At 40.1% G+C, this 19,355-nt stretch overlaps 1 protein-coding gene across 2 annotated transcripts in view; it reads left to right on the forward strand.

Moving 5' to 3' along the window:
* FH (fumarate hydratase) overlaps positions 1–18,982 on the forward strand; it is a 32,388-nt gene extending 13,406 nt beyond the window's left edge. For both annotated transcript variants that reach the window (XM_030302638.1, XM_030302639.1), the window contains exons 5-10: positions 2,477–2,659; positions 5,404–5,569; positions 10,591–10,794; positions 12,741–12,868; positions 15,054–15,207; positions 18,511–18,982. In XM_030302638.1, the coding sequence (XP_030158498.1) occupies positions 2,477–2,659; positions 5,404–5,569; positions 10,591–10,794; positions 12,741–12,868; positions 15,054–15,207; positions 18,511–18,653 (978 nt within the window). In that variant the 3' untranslated portion in view covers positions 18,654–18,982. The remainder of the gene's footprint in view (positions 1–2,476; positions 2,660–5,403; positions 5,570–10,590; positions 10,795–12,740; positions 12,869–15,053; positions 15,208–18,510) is intronic.
* Positions 18,983–19,355: the final 373 nt, after the last annotated feature.

Genomic DNA, 19,355 nt, shown 5'->3' on the forward strand with positions numbered 1-19,355 from the left:
GGAGACATAGAATCCGAAGCAGGCTCCAGACTCTAAGCTGTCAGCACAGACCCGGATGCAGAGCTCGAACTCACAGACTGCGAGATCATGACCTGAGCCGAAGTCAGAGGCTTAACTGACTGAGCCACCCGGGCGCCGCATTATTTGGTTTATTTTTTAAAAACTCTTTATTTTTAAGTAATTTTAGAATTCTGAAAGAATTACAAAGATACCACCTCAGAGAGTTCCTGTATACCCTTCTCTCAGTTTCCCTTAATGTTAAACATTTTTTATAACCCTGGTATGTTTACCACGCAATGAAATTAATATTGGTATACAATACTATTAACTAAACAGACGTTTTTAGGATTTCCCTAGTTTTCTACCAATATCTTTTTTTTTCTTGCAAGATGCAGTCCAGACTACACATTGCATTTAGTCATGTTCTCTTAGTCCACTCCAGTCTCTCGACAGTTTGTCTTTTGTCAGCTTAACACTTGTGAAAGTAGCGGTCAGGTATTTGGTGGAACGTCCCTCAGTTTGGGTTTGTTTGATGCTCTCTCATAATTGGACAGAGACTGTGGATTTGGGACGACTGTTCAGAAGTGAAGGGCTCTTCTTCACGGCAGGGGTATGTGATGGCATGTGACTTGGGACTGGTGATGCGAACTTTAATCACTTGGTTAGGCGGGGTCTGCAGGGCTTCTCCACCTTCCATTTTCTGTCGGAAGTGAGTCACTGACGTCTGCCTGTGCTCAGGCATTGCACTTAAGCTTCACTTGCTAAAGGAAGTAGTATCAAGAAATTTTTGGTCATATGTTAAAATCAACACAGAATTGATATGTAATGTTTAGACTGCAAATGTCTTCTTTCTCCTTAAACTTTTGCCCACCAGTGTTAGCATGCGATAGTGGATCTTGCCTATAGCAGTTACTACTGTGGCGTTTTAGTGGTGATTTTCTACTCCTCTCAGTCCTTCTACATGTATTTATTGAAACTTGTCTGTAAAGATTTGTTCTCTTCTGTCTCCCCCACCCCAGCCACTTACATGTGTATTTAACTGCTGATGTGTATCGACATGAATTCGCGAATATTTATTTTATTCCTAAGGTCCTAACCCAGTACTGTTACTTATGTTGTTGCTCACATCGTTCCAGCTTTGGAAGCCCTCTGGGTTGGCCCTGTGTCCTTTGGATGTGCCACCATCCTTTTTTTTTTTTTTTTCTTTTTTTTTTTTTTTTAAAGCAGTTCTTTGCTTTCTTATACCACTAGGTGTTCCATGCTCATCAGTGTTTTCCCTATCCTAGCCCCCGTCAGCACCCATTTTTCCAAGGAACTCTCAGAGGCTCTTACTGGAAAATATTTAGAACTCAAGATCTGGTGCTAGGTGTTATTTAATATATTTTTAAATGTTAACGGGGAAGTGTTTCCACATAAATTTATTGTATGAAGGATTTTTCAAACTTATTACTTGCAATTAAATATAAACTTTTATATATACTTCAGTCTGAAGTCTGCATGAGAATAATCCAGTATGTATGGTCTGATGGAGGAGTTGGGTAGAGCTACAGGTGAGGCAAGATTGGCTTGTGCTGATAATTGTTCCAGTTTTGGTGTAGGTACTTGAGTGTTTATTATACCATTCACTCTACTTTTGTGAGTGGTTTGATAGTTTCCATAGTAAAAAGTTACAATATATCATTTTAAATAACGTAATTGTTTAAAAGTATGGGGTTTCAGTTGATTACAGAGCGTGGAGTGTGAACTACCTTGTCAGGTCCCAGTTCTGCCAGTTCCTAAATATTTTGGCAAGTCACATATCTTTGAGAGCTTGGCTTCCTATTTTTAAAGTGTTGACCTATCTTGGGGCGCCTGGGTGGCTCAGTCGGTTAAGCGTCCGACTTCGGCTCAGGTCATGATCTCGCGGTCCGTGAGTTCGAGCCCCGCGTCGGGCTCTGTGCTGACAGCTCAGAGCCTGGAGCCTGTTTCAGATTCTGTGTCTCCCTCTCTCTCTGACCCTCCCCCATTCATGCTCTGTCTCTCTCTGTCTCAAAAATAAATAAACGTTAAAAAAAAAATTTTTTTTTTAAAAAAATAAAGTGTTGACCTATCTTGTAAGAATTTTCCTCAAGTTTAATGAATGAAGAAATGTTTGTAAAGGACTGTTTGCACTGTATAACTGTAAGATGTTTTATTATTGCTCTCCTTACATGCAGTTGTTAATTGTACTTCTTTAGGTTTTGTTGTCATTTGTTAGCAGATACAATAATAATATACGATAGTAAGCTGCATATATAATCCAGTCCTGAGTTGGTTAAACCAGGTTGCTGCTTATTTGACCTCAAGTGACCTCTGACTTGCCACACGTAAATGTAATTGAGCACTAAGTGCATGAGTTTCGAGTAATCATTTAGCGAGATGTTTAATAGGGATATGCAAGTGTGTTTTTTGTTGCTTCTGATTTAACATTTTGCATTTTTTGTAAATTTTCCAACAGAGTTCGAATGATACCTTTCCCACAGCGATGCACATTGCCGCTGCTGTAGAAGTCCACGAGGTGCTCCTGCCAGGGCTGCAGAAGTTGCATGATGCTCTCGAAGCCAGATCCAGAGAGTTTGCCCAGATCATCAAAATTGGGCGCACTCACACCCAGGACGCTGTTCCACTCACTCTTGGGCAGGTATAGGAGTGTGACTGGATTTGATTCAATTTGGGGGTTGCTGCAGATGGCCGACACATTACCCTCCAAATCATACTAGTTCAGAGGTCCAAGTTCATCACAGTTGAGTTCACTGGCACAGATTGCTCTGCATTAACCAATCAGTAGCTTTACTGACATCCTCTGAGGGAGGAGCACAGCGTACCGCACTGAGCCGGTCTAGGGACAGTAGGGCCTGGTCAAGAGCTTAGCGTTGCTGAGTACGAGCTGTGGGACGTTGGGAAAATTACTTAGCTTTTCTGTGCCTCAGTTTTCTGAGCTTTAAAATGAGGAGAATGCTATCTCTATCATAGCGTCGTTGTGAGGTTCAAATGAACTGGTTCACTAAGTGCTTAGAACCATGGGGACCACAGTAAGAAGCACGTGCAGGTGTTAGCTGCCATCATCCCCATCTTCACCAAGATCAATTATCTTGTCTCCTTTTGTCTCTTACTCTAGACTCGTAGGCTCCATAAAAATTACTTTTAAATTGATTAATCACGGCATATCTGACTCTGTAAGATTGTATTGGGCCACATGTGAAAGAGGATTACTCTCTTCCCCCAAATACCAGAAGGTATTTTTGTGTTTCTTGATCGGTGCCTTGAAGAATGTCTAATGGCATGCACCGTGAAGGAAGTGACGGGAATACGGATAATAGTTTTTGATAGTAAAACTCTCTCATAGTTTAGTTTGGGAGATAGGGCATACGTAAATTTGATACCAGAAGATGGTTATATATACCAAATATCAAGTGATAGAGTTGCAGAAATTGAGGTGAGGTGAGGTGAGAGTGTGCTGCTTGGTTACTTGAAAAGATTCTCACTTGTAGTTTCACTAGGATGAACACTGCAAAAGCTTGATTACTTAGCTTAATCTCATTACAGAAGGAGTGAGGAAAATGAAATGATTAATTGGAATACAGATGCTAGGAGTGAAGCAAGCTCCCTGGCTTCAGCTGCCTCTGAAGGCTTGGTCTGTCTTCTCTTTGCATCGTGGGTTCTTAGCCCTAGGCATGGTTCCCGCGGAGGAACAGTGTGTGTCTGAAGCTGGAGGATCCCCTGGTTTCTAACGTTTTCCTTTCTGTTTGTCCCGTGTGGGAAAACCACCATGCCAAAGTCTGGTTGGGCTGTGCCAGCCTCCTCTGTAAGATCATCAGTCCCCCTGTTACGTCAGAACCGTTCTCTCTTCTACTTTATCTTACCAGAGCATTTACACTTGCTTTTATTGGAACTGTCTTTTGAATTTATGCAGGTTTTCCCCAGTAAAAATAGACTTCTTAAGTAAATCCAGCCAGTGTACGTATTAGTGATCCTGGATCGATGGATCAGGTCTACCTGAAAGGAGTTATATCTCCTAAAATGTTTTATTTTCAAATAGTAATATATCCTAATACTAATCAAAAGTATTCATGGTTTTTCAGTGTTTTTAGACAGAAAAAAAGACAACTCTACTGTAACCATACATCCTGGCTTGCTCAGCTAAGTTCTGGTTTATGCCTTTTGTCCCTGCATAATTCTTTTTTTTTTTCTTTTTCAGTATATGAAGTTTATTGTCAAATTGGTTTCCATACAACACCCAGTGCTCATCCCAAAAGGTGCCCTCCTCAATACCCATCACCCACCCTCCCCTCCCTCCCACCCCCCATCAACCCTCAGTTTGTTCTCAGTTTTTAACAGTCTCTTATGCTTTGGCTCTCTCCCACTGTAACTTCTTTTTTTTTTTTTTTTTTTTTTTCCTTCCCCTCCCCCATGGGTTTCTGTTAAGTTTCTCAGGATCCACATAAGAGTGAAACCATATGGTATCTGACTTTCTCAGTATGGCTTATTTCACTTAGCATCACACTCTCCAGTTCCATCCACGTTGCTACAAGGGGCCATATTTCATTCTTTCTCATTGCCACGTAGTACTCCATTGTGTATATAAACCACAATTTTTTTTATCCATTCATCAGTTGATGGATATTTAGGCTCTTTCCATAATTTGGCTATTGTTGAGAGTGCTGCTATAAACATTGGGGTACACTTGCCCCTAGGCATCAGTACTCCTGTATCCCTTGGGTAAATTCCTAGCAGTGTCCCTGCATAATTCTTAAAAGGGGCCTTGCTGTGTTCAGACAAGAAAATCTGTGGTTACCTTTTTAAAGTGTGTCCTATTTTGAGAACCAGTGTGACATTAAGAGCAGAATTAAATTGCATCCTGAAGCTATAATCTTACTCTAGCCTGTTACCTTCTTGTGCTGCTTGTGCTGTTCAGTGAGTCGTTCAGCTTCTTGAGACCTTGTGAAGCACCTTTCTGTTTTCTGTTAGGTTTATAAACTGAAATTGTTCGGAGAAAATGTCTGTGTTTCCATTTGTCATGGGAGAGTTGTCTAGGATACACCAAAAAATAAGAAATCACCTGCAAATAAGCCAACAGTTTAATGTATTAAAGTTCTTTTTTAAGCCTGATTTTCTGTGTTGTTTTTCTTTGCTTTCTAGTAAAAGAGATTATAAACAGGCTACATATCATCTTCAGTGGCATCGTCCCACCTTATAGGTTTACAAATCCTCATTCTTCCTTATACTTTGCTCATTATATGAAGTAAAATAGTACAAATACCACTTGGTAGCTCATAACTTAGTAGCTGAAACATATTTAAAGGAATTCTTGTTTCATGCAGTCAGAGTAACTTGTCAGCCATTAGGAAATTCTATATTCTCACCTTCTTTTCCTTCTGTTTTCAGGAATTTAGTGGTTATGTTCAACAAGTGAAATATGCAATGACGAGAATAAAAGCCGCCATGCCAAGAATCTATGAGCTCGCAGCTGGAGGCACTGCTGTTGGTACTGGTTTAAATACTAGAATTGGCTTTGCAGAAAAGGTTGCTGCAAAAGTGGCTGCACTCACAGGTTAGTGATAATATGAATTGTGACTCATTTTTATTTTGGTCCATATATTTTCTAGGTGTTTCTCCTTTAAATTCTTGTGAATTTAAAGTTAAAAATAATATTTTCCCATCAAGCGTGTGTTTTATATCCATTTTAGAAGTGGTAATGTTAGTCCTTTTGCCTTTTAAAAGTTTCCCACCTATGATTCATACAGGATGCAATTAAAATCTGTCAGTGCTAGCTTGTTTACTCTGTGGTGCTATTACAATTATTTTCCCTTTAAAGCTGTTTTGAATACCCATTTTATTCTTCTGTTGTTTAATTTTCATTTAAATTTTAGTTCATATACAGTGCAATATTGGTTTCAGGGTTAGAATTCATTGATTCATTACTTACATCCAACACCCGGTGCTCATCACAAGTTCCCTCCTTCGTACCCATCCTCCATCTAGCCCATCCCCCACCCACCTCCCTCCATCAACCCTCAGTTTGTTCTCTGTGAACAAACTCTCCTCTTTTTCCCCCCTTCCCATGTTCATCTGTTTTGTTTCTTAAATTCTACATATGAATGAAATTGTATGGTATTTGTCTTTCTCTGATTGACTTATTTCGTTTAGCATAATGTATTCTAGCTCCATCCACATCATTGCAAATGGCAAGATTCGTTCTTTTTTGATGGTTGAGTAATATTCTGTTGTGTGTAGGCATACACACACACACACACACACACACACACACACACACACACATATACGTATATATACACCACATCTTTATCCATTCATCATTTGATGGATACTTGGGCTCTCCCCATTGTTTGGCTATTGTTGATTATACTGCTATTAACATTGGGGTGCATGTACCCCTTCAAATCTGTACTTTTGTACCCTTTGCAGAAATACCTAGTAGTGCAATTGCTGGGTTGTAGGCTAGTTCCTTGTTTAGTTTTTTGAGAAACCTACATAGTGTTCAGAGTGGCTGCTCTAGTTTGCACTCCCACCAACAGTGTAAGAGCGTTCCCCTTTCTCCACATCCTTGTCAACACCTGTTTCCTGAGTTGTTAATTTTAGCCATTCTGACAGGTGTGAGGTGGTATCTCATTGTGGTTTGGATTTGTATTTCCCTGATGATGAGTGATGTTGAGCCTGTTTTCATGTATCTGCTACCCATCTGGATATCTTCTTTGGAAGCGTCTATTCATGTCTTCTGCCCATTTCTTAACTGGGCTATTTATTTTTTGGGTGTTGAGTTTGATAAGTTCATGATAGATTTTAGATACTTTCCCTTTATCTGATATATCATTTGCAAATATCTTCTCCCATTTGGTAGGTTACCTTTGCCTTTTGTTGATTGTTTCCTTCCCTGTGCAGAAGATTTTTATCTTGATGAAGTCACAATAGCTCATGTTTGCTTTTATTTACCTTGCCTCCGGCCACTTGTCTAGTAAGAACTTGCTACATGGAGGACAAAGAGGTTGCTGGCTGTGTTTTCCTCTAGAATTTTGATGGTTTTCTGTCTCACATTTAGGTCTTTCATCCATTTTGAATTTATTTTTGTATGTGGTGTAAGAAAGGGGTCCAGTTTCATTCTTCACATCGCCATCCAGTTTTCCCAACACCTTTGTTGAAGAGACTTTTTTCCATTGAATATTCTTTCCTGCTTTGTCAAAGATTACTTGACCCTATAGTTGTAAGTCCATTTCTGGGTTCTCTGTTCTGTCCCATTGATCTGAGTGTCTGTTTTTGTGCCAGTACCATACTGTCTTGATCACTACAGCTTTGTAGCACAGCTTGAAATCTGGAATCGTGGATGCTGCCAGTTTTGTTTTCCTTTTCCAGAATTGCTTTGGATATTTGGAGTCTTTTGTGGTTCCATACAAATTTTAGGATTGTTTTTTCTAATTCTGTGAAAAATGCCCTTAGTATTTTTGATGGAGATTGTATTAAATGTGTAGATGACTTTGGGTAGTATAGACATTTTAACAATGATTGTTCTTCAGTCCATGAGCAGGGAGTGCTTTTCTATTTCTTTGTGTCCACTTCAGTTTCTTTCATAAGTGTTTCATAGTTTTCGGAGTACAGATCTTTTACCTCTTTAGTTAGGTTTATTCCTAGGTATCTTAGTGTTTTTGGTGCAATTGCAAATGGGGTCGATTCTTCAATTTCTTTTTCTGCTGCATCATGTTTGGTGTATAGAGATGCAACAGATTTCATGTTGTCTGCAAATAGTGAAAGTTTGACTTCTTCCTTTCCAGTTTCTATGCCCTTTATTACTTTTTGTTGTTTGATTGCTAAAGCTAAGACTTCCAGCACTATGTTAAGTAGAAATGGTGAGAGTGGACATCCTTGTTTTCTTTCTGATTGTAGGGGAAAGGCTATCAGTTTTTCCTCACTCAAGATGATATTAGCTGTGGGTCTTTTGTAGATGGCCTTTATGATCTTGTGGTATGTTTCATCTTATCCCTACTTTGTTGAGGGTTTTTTCAAGAATTGATGCTGTATTTTGTCAAGTGCTTTTTATGCATCTACTGAAAGTATTCTATGGTTCTTTTCATAGTGTGGTGTATCACATTGATTTGTGAATATTGAGCCAACCCTGCAGCCCAGGAATAAATCCCACTTGTCCATGTGAATAATTCCTTTAATGTACTGTTGAATTCGACTTGCTAGTATTTTATTGAGAATTTTTGCATCTGTGTTCATCAGGGATATTGGCCTATAATTCTCCTTTTTAGTGGGGTCTTTGTTTTTGGAATCAAAGTAATGCTGGCCTCATAGAAGGAGTTGGGAAGTTTTCCTTCCATTTCTATTTTTTGGAACAGTTTGAGAAAAATAGGTATTAACTCTTCTTTCAATGCTGGTAGAATTCCTGTGAGAAGCCATCTGGCCCTGGACTCTTCTTGGTTGAGAGATTTTAAATTACTGATGCAAATTCTTGGCTGGTTATCAGTCCGTTCAAATTTTCTATTTATTCCTGTTTTAGTTTTGGTAGTTTGTAAGTTTCTAGGAATTTGTCCAAGTTTATTGGCATATAATTCTTCATAGTATTCTCTTATTTGTATTTCTGTGGTGGTGGTTGTGATCTCTCTTCTTTTATTCAAAATTTTATCAATTTGGGTCCTTTCTCTTTTTGATAAGTCTGGTTGGGGGTTTATTAATTTTATTAATTCTTTCGAAGAACCAGCTCTTAGTTTTGTTGATCTGTTTTTTTTTGTGTTTCTATATTGTTTATTTCTGCTCTAATATTTATTATTTCCCTTCTGCTGGCTTCAGGCTTTATTTTCTATTCCTTTTCTGGCACCATTATTTGAGACTTTTCTTTTTGAAGTAGACCTGTATTGCAATATACTTCCCTCTTAGGACTGCCTTTGCTGTATCTCAAAAGTTTTAGACTGTCATCTTTTCATTTTCATTTGCTTCCATGCATTTTTTTATTTCCTCTTTAATTCCTGGTTAACCTATTCATTCTTTAGTAGGGTATTCTTTAACCTCATGTATTTGAGGGTTTTTCAGATTTTTCTTGTGGTTGACTTCAAGTTTCCTAGCATGGTGGTCTGAAGATATGCATGATTTGATCTTGATCTTTTTGTACTTGTTGAGGGCTGATTTGTGACCCAGTGTGTGATCTATTCTGGTGAATGTTACATGGGCACTCAAAAAGAATGTGTATGCTGCTGCTTTAGGATGAAATGTTCTGAATATATCTGTGAAGTCCATCTGGTCTGTGTGTCATTCAAAGCCATTGTTTCCTGGTTAATTTTCTGCTTAGATCTGTCCATTGTTGTAAGTGGGATGTTAAAGTCCCTTACTGTTATTGTATCATTATCAATAAGTTTCTTCATGTTTATCATTAATTGATTTATTTGGGGCTTCTAAATTGGGGGCATAAATATTTACAGTTGTTAGATCTTGATGGATAGACCACTTAATTATAATACAATGCTCTTCTTCATCTCTTGTTACAGTCGTTTTTATATCTAGTTTGTCTGATAGAAGTATGGCTATTCTGGCTTTGTTTTGGTGTCCATTAATATGATAGATGGTTCTCCACTCCCTCACTTTCAGTGCAGGTGTCTCTAGGTCAATAGTAGTGAGTCTCTCGTAGGCTGCATATAGATGGATCTTGTTTTTTTAATCCATTCTGATACCCTGTGTCTTTTGATTAGAGCATTTAGTCTATTTACATTCAGAGAAATTATAGAAAGATAGGAATTTAGTGCCATTGTGTTACCTGAGCTGGTGTTTGTAGTGATGTTCTTTGATCCTTTTTAGTCTTTGTTACTTGTAGTCTTTTTTTTCTCCATTCAGAGCCCCCCTTAAAATTTCTTGTAGGGCTGGTTTAGTGGTCGTGAACTCTCCTAATTTTTGTCTGTCTGGAAAACTCTACTTCTCCTATTCTGAATGACAGCCTTGCTGGATAAAGAATTCTTGGCTGCATTTTTTTCCCATTCAGCATGTTAAATATATCCTGCCACTCCTTTCTGGCCTGCCAAGTTTCTGTGGATAGGTCTGCTGCGAACCTGATCTGTCCTCCCTTGTAGATTAAGGACTTTTTTTTTTTCCCTTGCTACATTCAGGATTCTTTCCTTATCTGTTTCCCCCACCGTAGCGGACTCCAAGAGTTCAGGTTTTTCGCTCCGCTGTGGTAGCCTCCGTAAGCAGGGCTCCCTCTTTGCTGCCCTATCCATAGTTCTATCTCCCTCGCATCTCCTACTTTCCAAAAGGTGGTTGCTTTTGTACTTGTAGACTTGCAGTTTTTATTCTCTCAGACCCCGGATTGATTTCTTGGGTGTTCGGAATGATTTGATAATTATCATGCTGTGTTTGTGGGACAAGACAAGCTTAGGGTCCTGCCATCTTGACTCTGAATACCCATTTTCAAAGCCGGCAAAATCAATGGATGGTTGAGAGACATTTATTTCAATGGTAAATATGTTTATTCTGTTTTTGCTTTTCATATCCTGGAACTTTCTATTTATCTTGCTGACATTAGAAAACTGTTTAATTTTAGACGATAACTCATAGGGTTATTTTTTTCTTCAGGGTTGCCTTTTGTCACAGCTGCAAATAAATTTGAAGCTCTGGCTGCTCACGATGCTTTGGTTGAACTCAGCGGAGCCATGAATACTACCGCCTGCAGTCTGATGAAGATAGCAAACGATATTCGTTTTCTGGGTTCTGGTCCTCGCTCAGGTCTGGGAGAGCTGATCTTGCCTGAAAATGAGCCAGGAAGTAGTATCATGCCAGGTAATGACTAGCTGGTAAAGATTAGCGCTGGAACTTGACAGGGACCCAGGCGTTCTCACGAACAGAGCATGTCTCCTTGTGTTAAGCGTGATCCCAAACATAGATAGAGACGTGTGTGGCACAGTTATTTCAGAATATCTTTGTGGGCCACCTTTGATCAGAATTGGGGAACATCACCCAACATTATAGGAAAAGAGAATTTTAATAGCATGTATGTGGATTCCTACATTAGAGAAGAGAGGAATCTCTCTTTCACAATCCAAAGCCAGAAGAATTCTGAAACCAGCTGTGAAAGTGGTCAGCCTGGGTTGAATAAAAATGAATTATTCCAGTCGCCTGTTATTTCATTTTCTGCTTGGGGTTTTGGCCTGTTCAGTAAGGGAAGTGACACAGGCTTTGGATGTCTGGATTCTAGGAAGCCATTTGACAGATTCATGAATCTGACAGATTCACTGAATCCTGAGGGGAAGTGTCGGTAGCTCTGTTAGACGAATGTAGTGGGTGAACAGTGACACTTAAGTGACAATAAGGAGGTGACTTCAGACTGGAGGCATGTCTCAGTAGCAGGCCGCAGGTCTCTGCCACTTCACCACTTCCCTGGTGACTGAGGGTGAAAGCAGAGAATACGTGTGGGTCACACGAGCAGGTAAGGAAACAGCGGTACGCCAGAATTGAGGCCTCTGTGTGTTGGGCTAAAACTGACAAGGTGACTTCTAATAGTGAAGAAGAAAGACCTGAGTGTTGATTCTTTTAAATCTACACATGTGTACAGAATGAGAAGAGATCTGATTTTAAAATAATTCATGTTCAAAAATGACTTCAGTTTAGGTGATGGCAAATGCAAGGTGATTGCCTAGAAAAGAGAAACCCAGATCCACAGATGAGGAAATAACCTTCCCAGTGCGTTGCCTTGTATTGGTCGGCAGAACCTGGTATGTCAGGTTCACACCTGAGCTCGTCAGAGGGGTGCTCCCAGGGTACTGGGACTCTGGGGACTCAAGACGAATAGGAGCGTTCCAGTGTAACCTCCACTTCCTCTGAGCAGTCTCCCAAGTGTCAGCGAGGTGCTAAGAGTTCCCATAGCAGCCTGCTTCTCTGTATTTACCCCTCAGGTCCTGTAGCTGCCCGCTGTCTCTGCTTGGCCTCCCAAGTTCTGCAGCGCAGGGGCTGCGCCTTTCTCACCCACTGTTGCATGTTCAGTGCCTGGCTTCGTAACTGTGTCCATGATGAATGGAAGCCGAGAAGATGGGGTGGGCTGGACTCAATGTGCGGTTGCCCAACTCCTCACACATTAGCTGTTGAACCATTCACGGTCTGTGGCAACCTGTCCTTCCTTATTTGGTTGGTTTGCTTCATTGCATCAGCACTGATGGTTGGACACTTGCTTTCTTATATGTCTTACTTTATTTAATGAAGTCAGATTTCCTTCTTTTCTTGGTAATTTGACATAATACCTAATCTTGAAGCCACGAGCATGTTTTTTTTTTTTTTTTAATATGAAATTTATTGTTCAGTTGGTTTCCATACAACACCCAGTGCTCATCCCAACGGGTGCCCTCCTCAATACCCATCACCCGCCCTCCCCTCCCTCCCACCCCCCATCAACCCTCAGTTTATTTTCAGTTTTTAAGAGTCTCTTATGGTTTGGCTCCCTCCCTAACTTTTTTATTCTCTTCCCCTCCCCCATGGTCTTCTGTTAACTTTCTCAGGATCCACATAAGAGTGAAAACATATGGTATCTGTCTTTCTCTATATGACTTATTTTCACTTAGCATAAGACTCTCCAGTTCCTTCCACGTTGCTACAAAAGGCCATATTTCATTCTTTCTCATTGCCACGTAGTATTCCATTGTGTATATAAACTTGCACTGTTGGTAGGAATGCAAACTGGTACAGCCGCTCACGAGCTTGTTTGATGTGAGTCTTCCCTGGTGGCTTTTTTGAAGGCAAGGTGAACCCTACGCAGTGTGAAGCGCTCACCATGGTTGCAGCCCAGGTCATGGGGAATCACGTCGCCGTTACCGTCGGAGGCAGCAATGGACATTTTGAGTTGAATGTTTTCAAGCCAATGATGGTAAGCTTTAAATCTGATTTTTAATTTTTTTTTGACTGAAATCTAAGTGTATTGTTTTTTCTTTCATAAAAGTCTTTGGGGGTTTCACATTAGGTACTGGGATGATAGAAGTAGCAATTGGAAGTCAAGCATATGTTAATGTTAGCAGATTAAGCCTGGAAGGAAGCCTAGGGGAAGTGTGAATAGCCCTATTAGAAGACTTTTAGTTCAAGTAATTTGATGACTTTTAGGTGACTTTTAACTCAAGTAATTTGATGGTTTGCTTTATTTAATGGGAAGAAAAAGTGTGGAAATAGGGTGTGGGTTTCTTCCTTATCCCTCACCAATGAGGATGCCAGTGGCTAGAAAGAAGTCAGGTCTCCTCAGGCTGTCCCTCACCTGTCTCCTCCTCATGCTGCTGCTTTATTTTTCTCTCAAGTTCAGTCTTTTAGAGGAATGACCCACATTCACTTTCAGGCAGATTCATTACTCCTGGCTTCCCCCCGCCCCACTTGTGCTTGAACTGTTCCCCTGGTCATTTGGAACCCCCGCAAGCCCATAGACTTGCTGACCTCTGAGCTTGGCCATGACTCCCTTCTGCTTGGCGTCCTCAGCACCCTCCTCCCATGCCCTTCTGTCCCTCTCTGGCTTTCCTTCATCTGTTTTCCCTCTTCCACAGACCTCGAAAACATTCGTGTGTCTAAAAATCGTTCTTTTACTTCATCTTCATGAAGATGGAATGAGGTGACATCATCTTTCATCCATTTTCCTCTGCTTCGGATAACAGGGCTGTCGTCACGTGGAGTCTGTTACTAGTGTAAAGTGTTATATCTAAAATATATTAAGGGCTCATTTCCAGTTTGTATCTGGTATAAAGTCTGGTTTTAATTTGATAAGAACATGCAAATGACAAATATTAAGAATATTCATTCAGTGTATTTGTCAAATCTAGATCAGGCACTGTACTGAGTACCAGTGGTAGAATAATAAGGAAGACAAGATATTTATTTGTCCTCAAGGCCTGTACGTTCTTGTGAGAAATAAAAGGCCAAAGCAGAACTCGCACATGTAAGCTTTTGCTTTCCTGTTGGATTCCAAACAATACGAGCTGCCTGGCAAATAGGGGTGTGCAACAAATGTCTTGCTAATCTTTTTATGTTAAAACACAAAAATCTATTTTTTTGTCTTTAATAGAAAATACATCAGGGTAATCAAATTTGCCTTACATTAAAGTCATTAGTATCAAATTTAACCATGAGGTTCTGTGCCTTCTAGTAGAATCCATTGTTGGGAGTATAGTTTTCAGATCCTGATGTTTTAGAACAAAAGAGAATAGGATGTGACTATAGCTTTATACATATTAGAAATGTTGGGGCGCCTGGGTGGCACAGTCGGTTAAGCGTCCGACTTCAGCCAGGTCACGATCTCGCAGTCCGGGAGTTCGAGCCCCGCGTCAGGCTCTGGGCTGATGGCTCAGAGCCTGGAGCCTGTTTCCGATTCTGTGTCTCCCTCTCTCTCTGCCCCTCCCCCGTTCATGCTCTGTCTCTCTCTGTCCCAAAAATAAATAAACGTTGAAAAAAAAATAAATAAAAATAAAAATAAAAGAAAAAAAAAAAGAAATGTTACCAAAAAGGAAAAACATGCTAAAACTAAAAATCTAACTGATTTTACGTTGGTTTTAAAATAATGTGTGAAAGGTTATTTTAAAGTTCCTGAGGAATATTTGTTTTGTTAAGCATAAAAAATGTGATCAGTGAGACCTGGGAAGTCCTCACTTCATTCACTGCTTCCAACAGGCTGAACATTCTAACATTTGCATCTTTGCTTCTCTTCCGAAGGATTCTTTTTCCATCTCTGGTTGTTTGAGTCCCCTCCATCAAATAGGACTTCACCAGTTCCTACAACTGGAAATAATTTGTCTTTCTCTGTGCTAACATTTCATACCCATGTTTTATCACACTACAGGGTCTCTTGTGTTTCAGTTTATTTGTATTTATGGCTTTTATGTTTTTTAGATTTCAGTGTCCTCAAATGTTCCATGGATATAGTGCTTTACAAGTTGTAGGAGTGCTGTTTATCAAATTACGTATTCATTTATGAGCCAGCAAATAATATATGCTAGTGAACAAAAAACGTTAGGGTTAATAAGCCTCTCTCTTCTGTGTCTCTCCCTCCCTCCTCCTCCCTTGTTCTACTCCCCTCATAGATTAAAAATGTGTTACACTCAGCCAGGCTGCTGGGGGACGCGTGCGTTTCCTTCACAGAAAACTGTGTTGTGGGAATCCAGGCCAACACAGAGAGGATCAACAAGCTGATGAACGAATCTCTAATGTTGGTGACAGCTCTTAATCCTCATATAGGTAAGGTTTAAGCAATAATAATGTCATTTTGAATACAAAATTTAAAAGCTAAATATTTTTAAGAGATTATTGGATCAAGGTGGACAGCAAATTCCTTTTGGGCATTGTTTCAGTAAAATCTCATAAAATATTTGAAATTGCATTGAAAGACACTGTTTATATATTAGTATGCTGTCTGTTAGGTTTCATTTTATTTGAAATGTGGTAAACTCAGAAGTTCAAACTTCCATGAATCTTAATGGAATTGAGATGCTTAATGATCTGTGCAGCGCCTGGGCCCTCACTTGGTAACGTCACTAGGTGGCACTGGCTGATTAGCAGTGTGGGATGAACTCATTTTTCTGCCTTCTCTAGAGGCCCTACTACACTTTGATTTTCTTGTTTTATTCAATTCAGAAGTGGAAAGCTACCAATAAGAACAAAAGAAAAAGGACTAAGTATTCATTGCTTGTAGGGAAAGGGGGGGAAATGCAAATATTTTATCTAAAACTGTGACTCTTATATTGCAAGCCTTTTCTAGAATTGCAAATATTTTATTATGTATTCAAACATACCGACTTGGATTGCAGACTGACCACAGTGATCCTCACCAAAGATACTCGTCTGACTTGTAGGTCTTGACACATTCATTGCATTACATTATGGTGTCTTAAAAGCCTTTTCCCATCTTCTGCTAAGCTGAGGTTGTTAACATATTGTTTGATTTTCTGTTTTAAAACCGGTTCTGATGTAGTCATTTGGCATGATATGTTTGCTGTTTAAAATATTCTTCTAGGGGCGCCTGGGTGGCGCAGTCGGTTAAGCGTCCGACTTCAGCCAGGTCACGATCTCGCGGTCTGTGAGTTCGAGCCCCGTGTTGGGCTCCGGGCTGATGGCTCGGAGCCTGGAGCCTGTTTCTGATTCTGTGTCTCCCTCTCTCTCTGCCCCTCCCCCGTTCATGGTCTGTCTCTCTCTGTCCCAAAAATAAATAAACGTTGAAAAAAAATAAAATAAAATAAAAAATAAAATATTCTTCGATATGGGGCCCCTGGGTAGCTCAGTTGGTTGAGAGCCCGACTTTGGCTCAGGTCATGATCTCACAGTTCGTGGGTTCAAGCCCTGAATGGGGCTCTGTGTGACAGCTCAGAGCCTGGTGCCTGCTTCCGATTCCATGTCTCCCTCTCTCTCTGCCCCTCCCCTGCTTGTGCTCTGTCTGTCTCTCTCTCAAAAATAAACATGAAAAAAAATTAAAAAAAAATTCTTCTATAATGCTGAACTTCCAAGGCAGATTTTCTACTATTGGCCTCACATCAACATATAATTTCAGTTTTGTAAAGTAAGAACTCATTTGACTGCTTCAGGTAACTCAGAGCCCAATGTGATATATCCTATTATTTGATGTAGTGTTGAGATTGGTAATATTTTGATCCTTTAAAAGTTATTGTACATGGGCCACCTGGGTGGCTCGGTTAAGTGCCCAACTCTTGATATCAGCTCAGGTCATGATCCCAGGGTCATGGGATTGAACCCCACATTGGGCTCTGCGCTGAGCATGGGGCCTGCTTGGGATCCTCGCGCTCTCTCGCTCTCTCTCATGATAAATAAATAAACATTAAAAAAATCGTTGTACATTAGCATTCAGCCAGAGAGCTACACAGGGGATCCCAGAGGCTTATGTGAGAAATGTTCCCTCACATCTGTACTTCAGAACCTGTTGCCAAAACACTGAAGCTAGAGGTGCTCTTAAAGCTGGACGATTGGTTAGTCTTTTTTGGAATCCGTGTTCTGTGAGGTAAAGGCCGTGTGAGGATAAACCACACCTTGCTGGTGCAGCGTGAGCCTTGCAGCTGCATGTCCTGGGTTGTCTGTGTGCTTATTATGTGGTGGGCTGGGTGGGAACAGGGTTTTGTAGGACTTGAAGAGAAGAGCTGAATGGTTAGCATAAGGCTTAGACGCGAATGTCATCAAAATAAATGTACACAGTTCCTATACTGACCCTGAACATTTGATGAACATTCTTCCTCAAAGTTCCTCTAATCAGTAAGCACCCTGTTCAGTATGTTTAGTATTTACAAATTCAGTTGAGTGAAAAAATGGCTCCTAATTAGTTCATAGATGGTTACTGGTTACATGCCAGCTTCACAATAGTGTTGCCTCAGGAAGCTTTGTTCCTTTGACCATAGTCCTCTAATCTGGGGGTATTTGGGTTTTTTTTCCTCCTTCATTGGTTTCATTTTTGTTTTTTTCTGTTTTTTCTTGTTTTGCTTTCTGACCTTTTTTAAAAATTGTGTTAAGTGCAGACAGCTTGAAAAGCTGCCCTGCCCCTTTGTTCATTCCAGAAGCAAATGATTGAAGCAGACAACGTACCTGGGTCTTAGTACATGATTCCATCTGTGCTGAAACTTCCCCGCTGCGTCCTTGTGGCTTCTGGGAAGAGGTCAGGGTACCAGGCACTGCCCGTAGAGAAGCACGTAGAGAGGTGCTGTTGGAAGCAGCTGGCAGGTGCATCCCTCCCCAAGGCCCTCGTTCCCCTGCCTCCCACTGAGAGCCAGTCCCTGCAGCTCCCGCACAGGGTGCTGTTTGCTGGTGGCACAGCAGCAGTTAGCTGGTTATGCTTTGGTGCAGAGATCGCTTCTGGTTAAACATGTTAGAAACAACACGTATTTCTACTACTCAGATGTTTTTTCATGTCTTGGTGCTATATTTTCTTTTTCTTCCCCCTGCAAAAAATATCTGAGTTATTCTTTGGTATAATATTGAGATTGGTAATAATGTTTTGATCATTTAAAAATTATTGTACATTATGGGTGCCTGGGTGGCTCAGTTGGCTAAGTGTCTGACTCTTGATTTCAGCTCAGGTCATGATCTCATGGTTTGTGGGTTTGAGCCCCGTGTCAGGCTCTGTGCTGGTAGTGCGGAGCCTGCTTAGGAGTCTCTCTTTCTCTCTGCTCCTCCCCCACTCACATACTCTCTGTCTCGAAATTAATAAATAAACTTAAAAAAAATAAAAAATGAAACTTTTATACACTAGAATTCAGCCAGAGAGCTACACAGGGGAACCCAAAATCTATTGACATTGGCAACTACAATTAGTAACAAATCTGTTGTCCAAAGTGAGGTATGGTGAAGTCTGTATTAAGAAAAGTAAAGGTTTTATCCTGTATCAAACATAACTGAAGAGGATCACTGTTAAATATTTTTAAGATTAAAAATGTTATTTTGGATGTCAGTAGCCTCAGTATCAAGTAAATAATGATTATCTTTTGCTTTAGAAAACCAAATTTCACTACTAACTCCTACGTTGCCTGTGTTATTTTTCTTCAGGGTATGACAAGGCAGCCAAGATTGCTAAGACAGCACACAAAAATGGATCAACCTTAAAGGCAACTGCCATTGAGCTTGGCTATCTCACAGCAGAGCAGTTTGATGAGTGGGTAAAACCTAAGGACATGCTGGGTCCAAAGTGATTTAAATGAATTTATAATAAAAAAAATTATGTTCTATAAAATAAAAAAAAAAATGAAAAAGACTCCTTTTATTTCTTAAGCAAAAATGGATGAATGTGAAAGGAAACCGCTCCTGAACTTGACTGTCTCTAGCAGAGCTCTTTGATCGGTGTGTAAAACCCTGGGATGTGCTTGGGTCCAAAGTGAATTTGAAAAGGGTAAAATGAAATAATTAAATTGTATGAAGTCAAACAGACTCATTTTTTCTTGTATGTTAATTGTCGTTGAATCTCATTTTTGTGACTGTGTTTATTCATATATTTTATAAAAATTCCGTATCAATTTTTAAAGAGTTTTGATTTTTTTAGCTGGTGTTTTCAATTCCCCTGTAGTGAAAAGGTTCTTGTTTTCTGATTCCTAATGATATACTTAGACATCTCTTATTTTCCTGTGATTTGGGGGCATAAGGTAACCAAGCACTGGGCCTACTATGTGGGGATGTCAGTGTCTGTGTGTACGTGTGCGCATGTGCATATATATGTGTGTCTATTAGGAAGTAGGACAGGTTAAAAAAAAACTGGGCACATGTATTCCGTGTGCTGATTACACACACACACCTGGCCTTAGTTGAATTACCACAGAAAGGCTGCAGACTATGGGTCAGGAATTCTAGGATGTGGATTAGAAAGGACCAGGGTACAGGCCTGAACTTGGGAAGTAAGG

The sequence above is a fragment of the Lynx canadensis genome, chromosome F1 (assembly GCF_007474595.2).
Source record: "Lynx canadensis isolate LIC74 chromosome F1, mLynCan4.pri.v2, whole genome shotgun sequence".
Lineage (NCBI taxonomy): Eukaryota > Metazoa > Chordata > Mammalia > Carnivora > Felidae > Lynx > Lynx canadensis.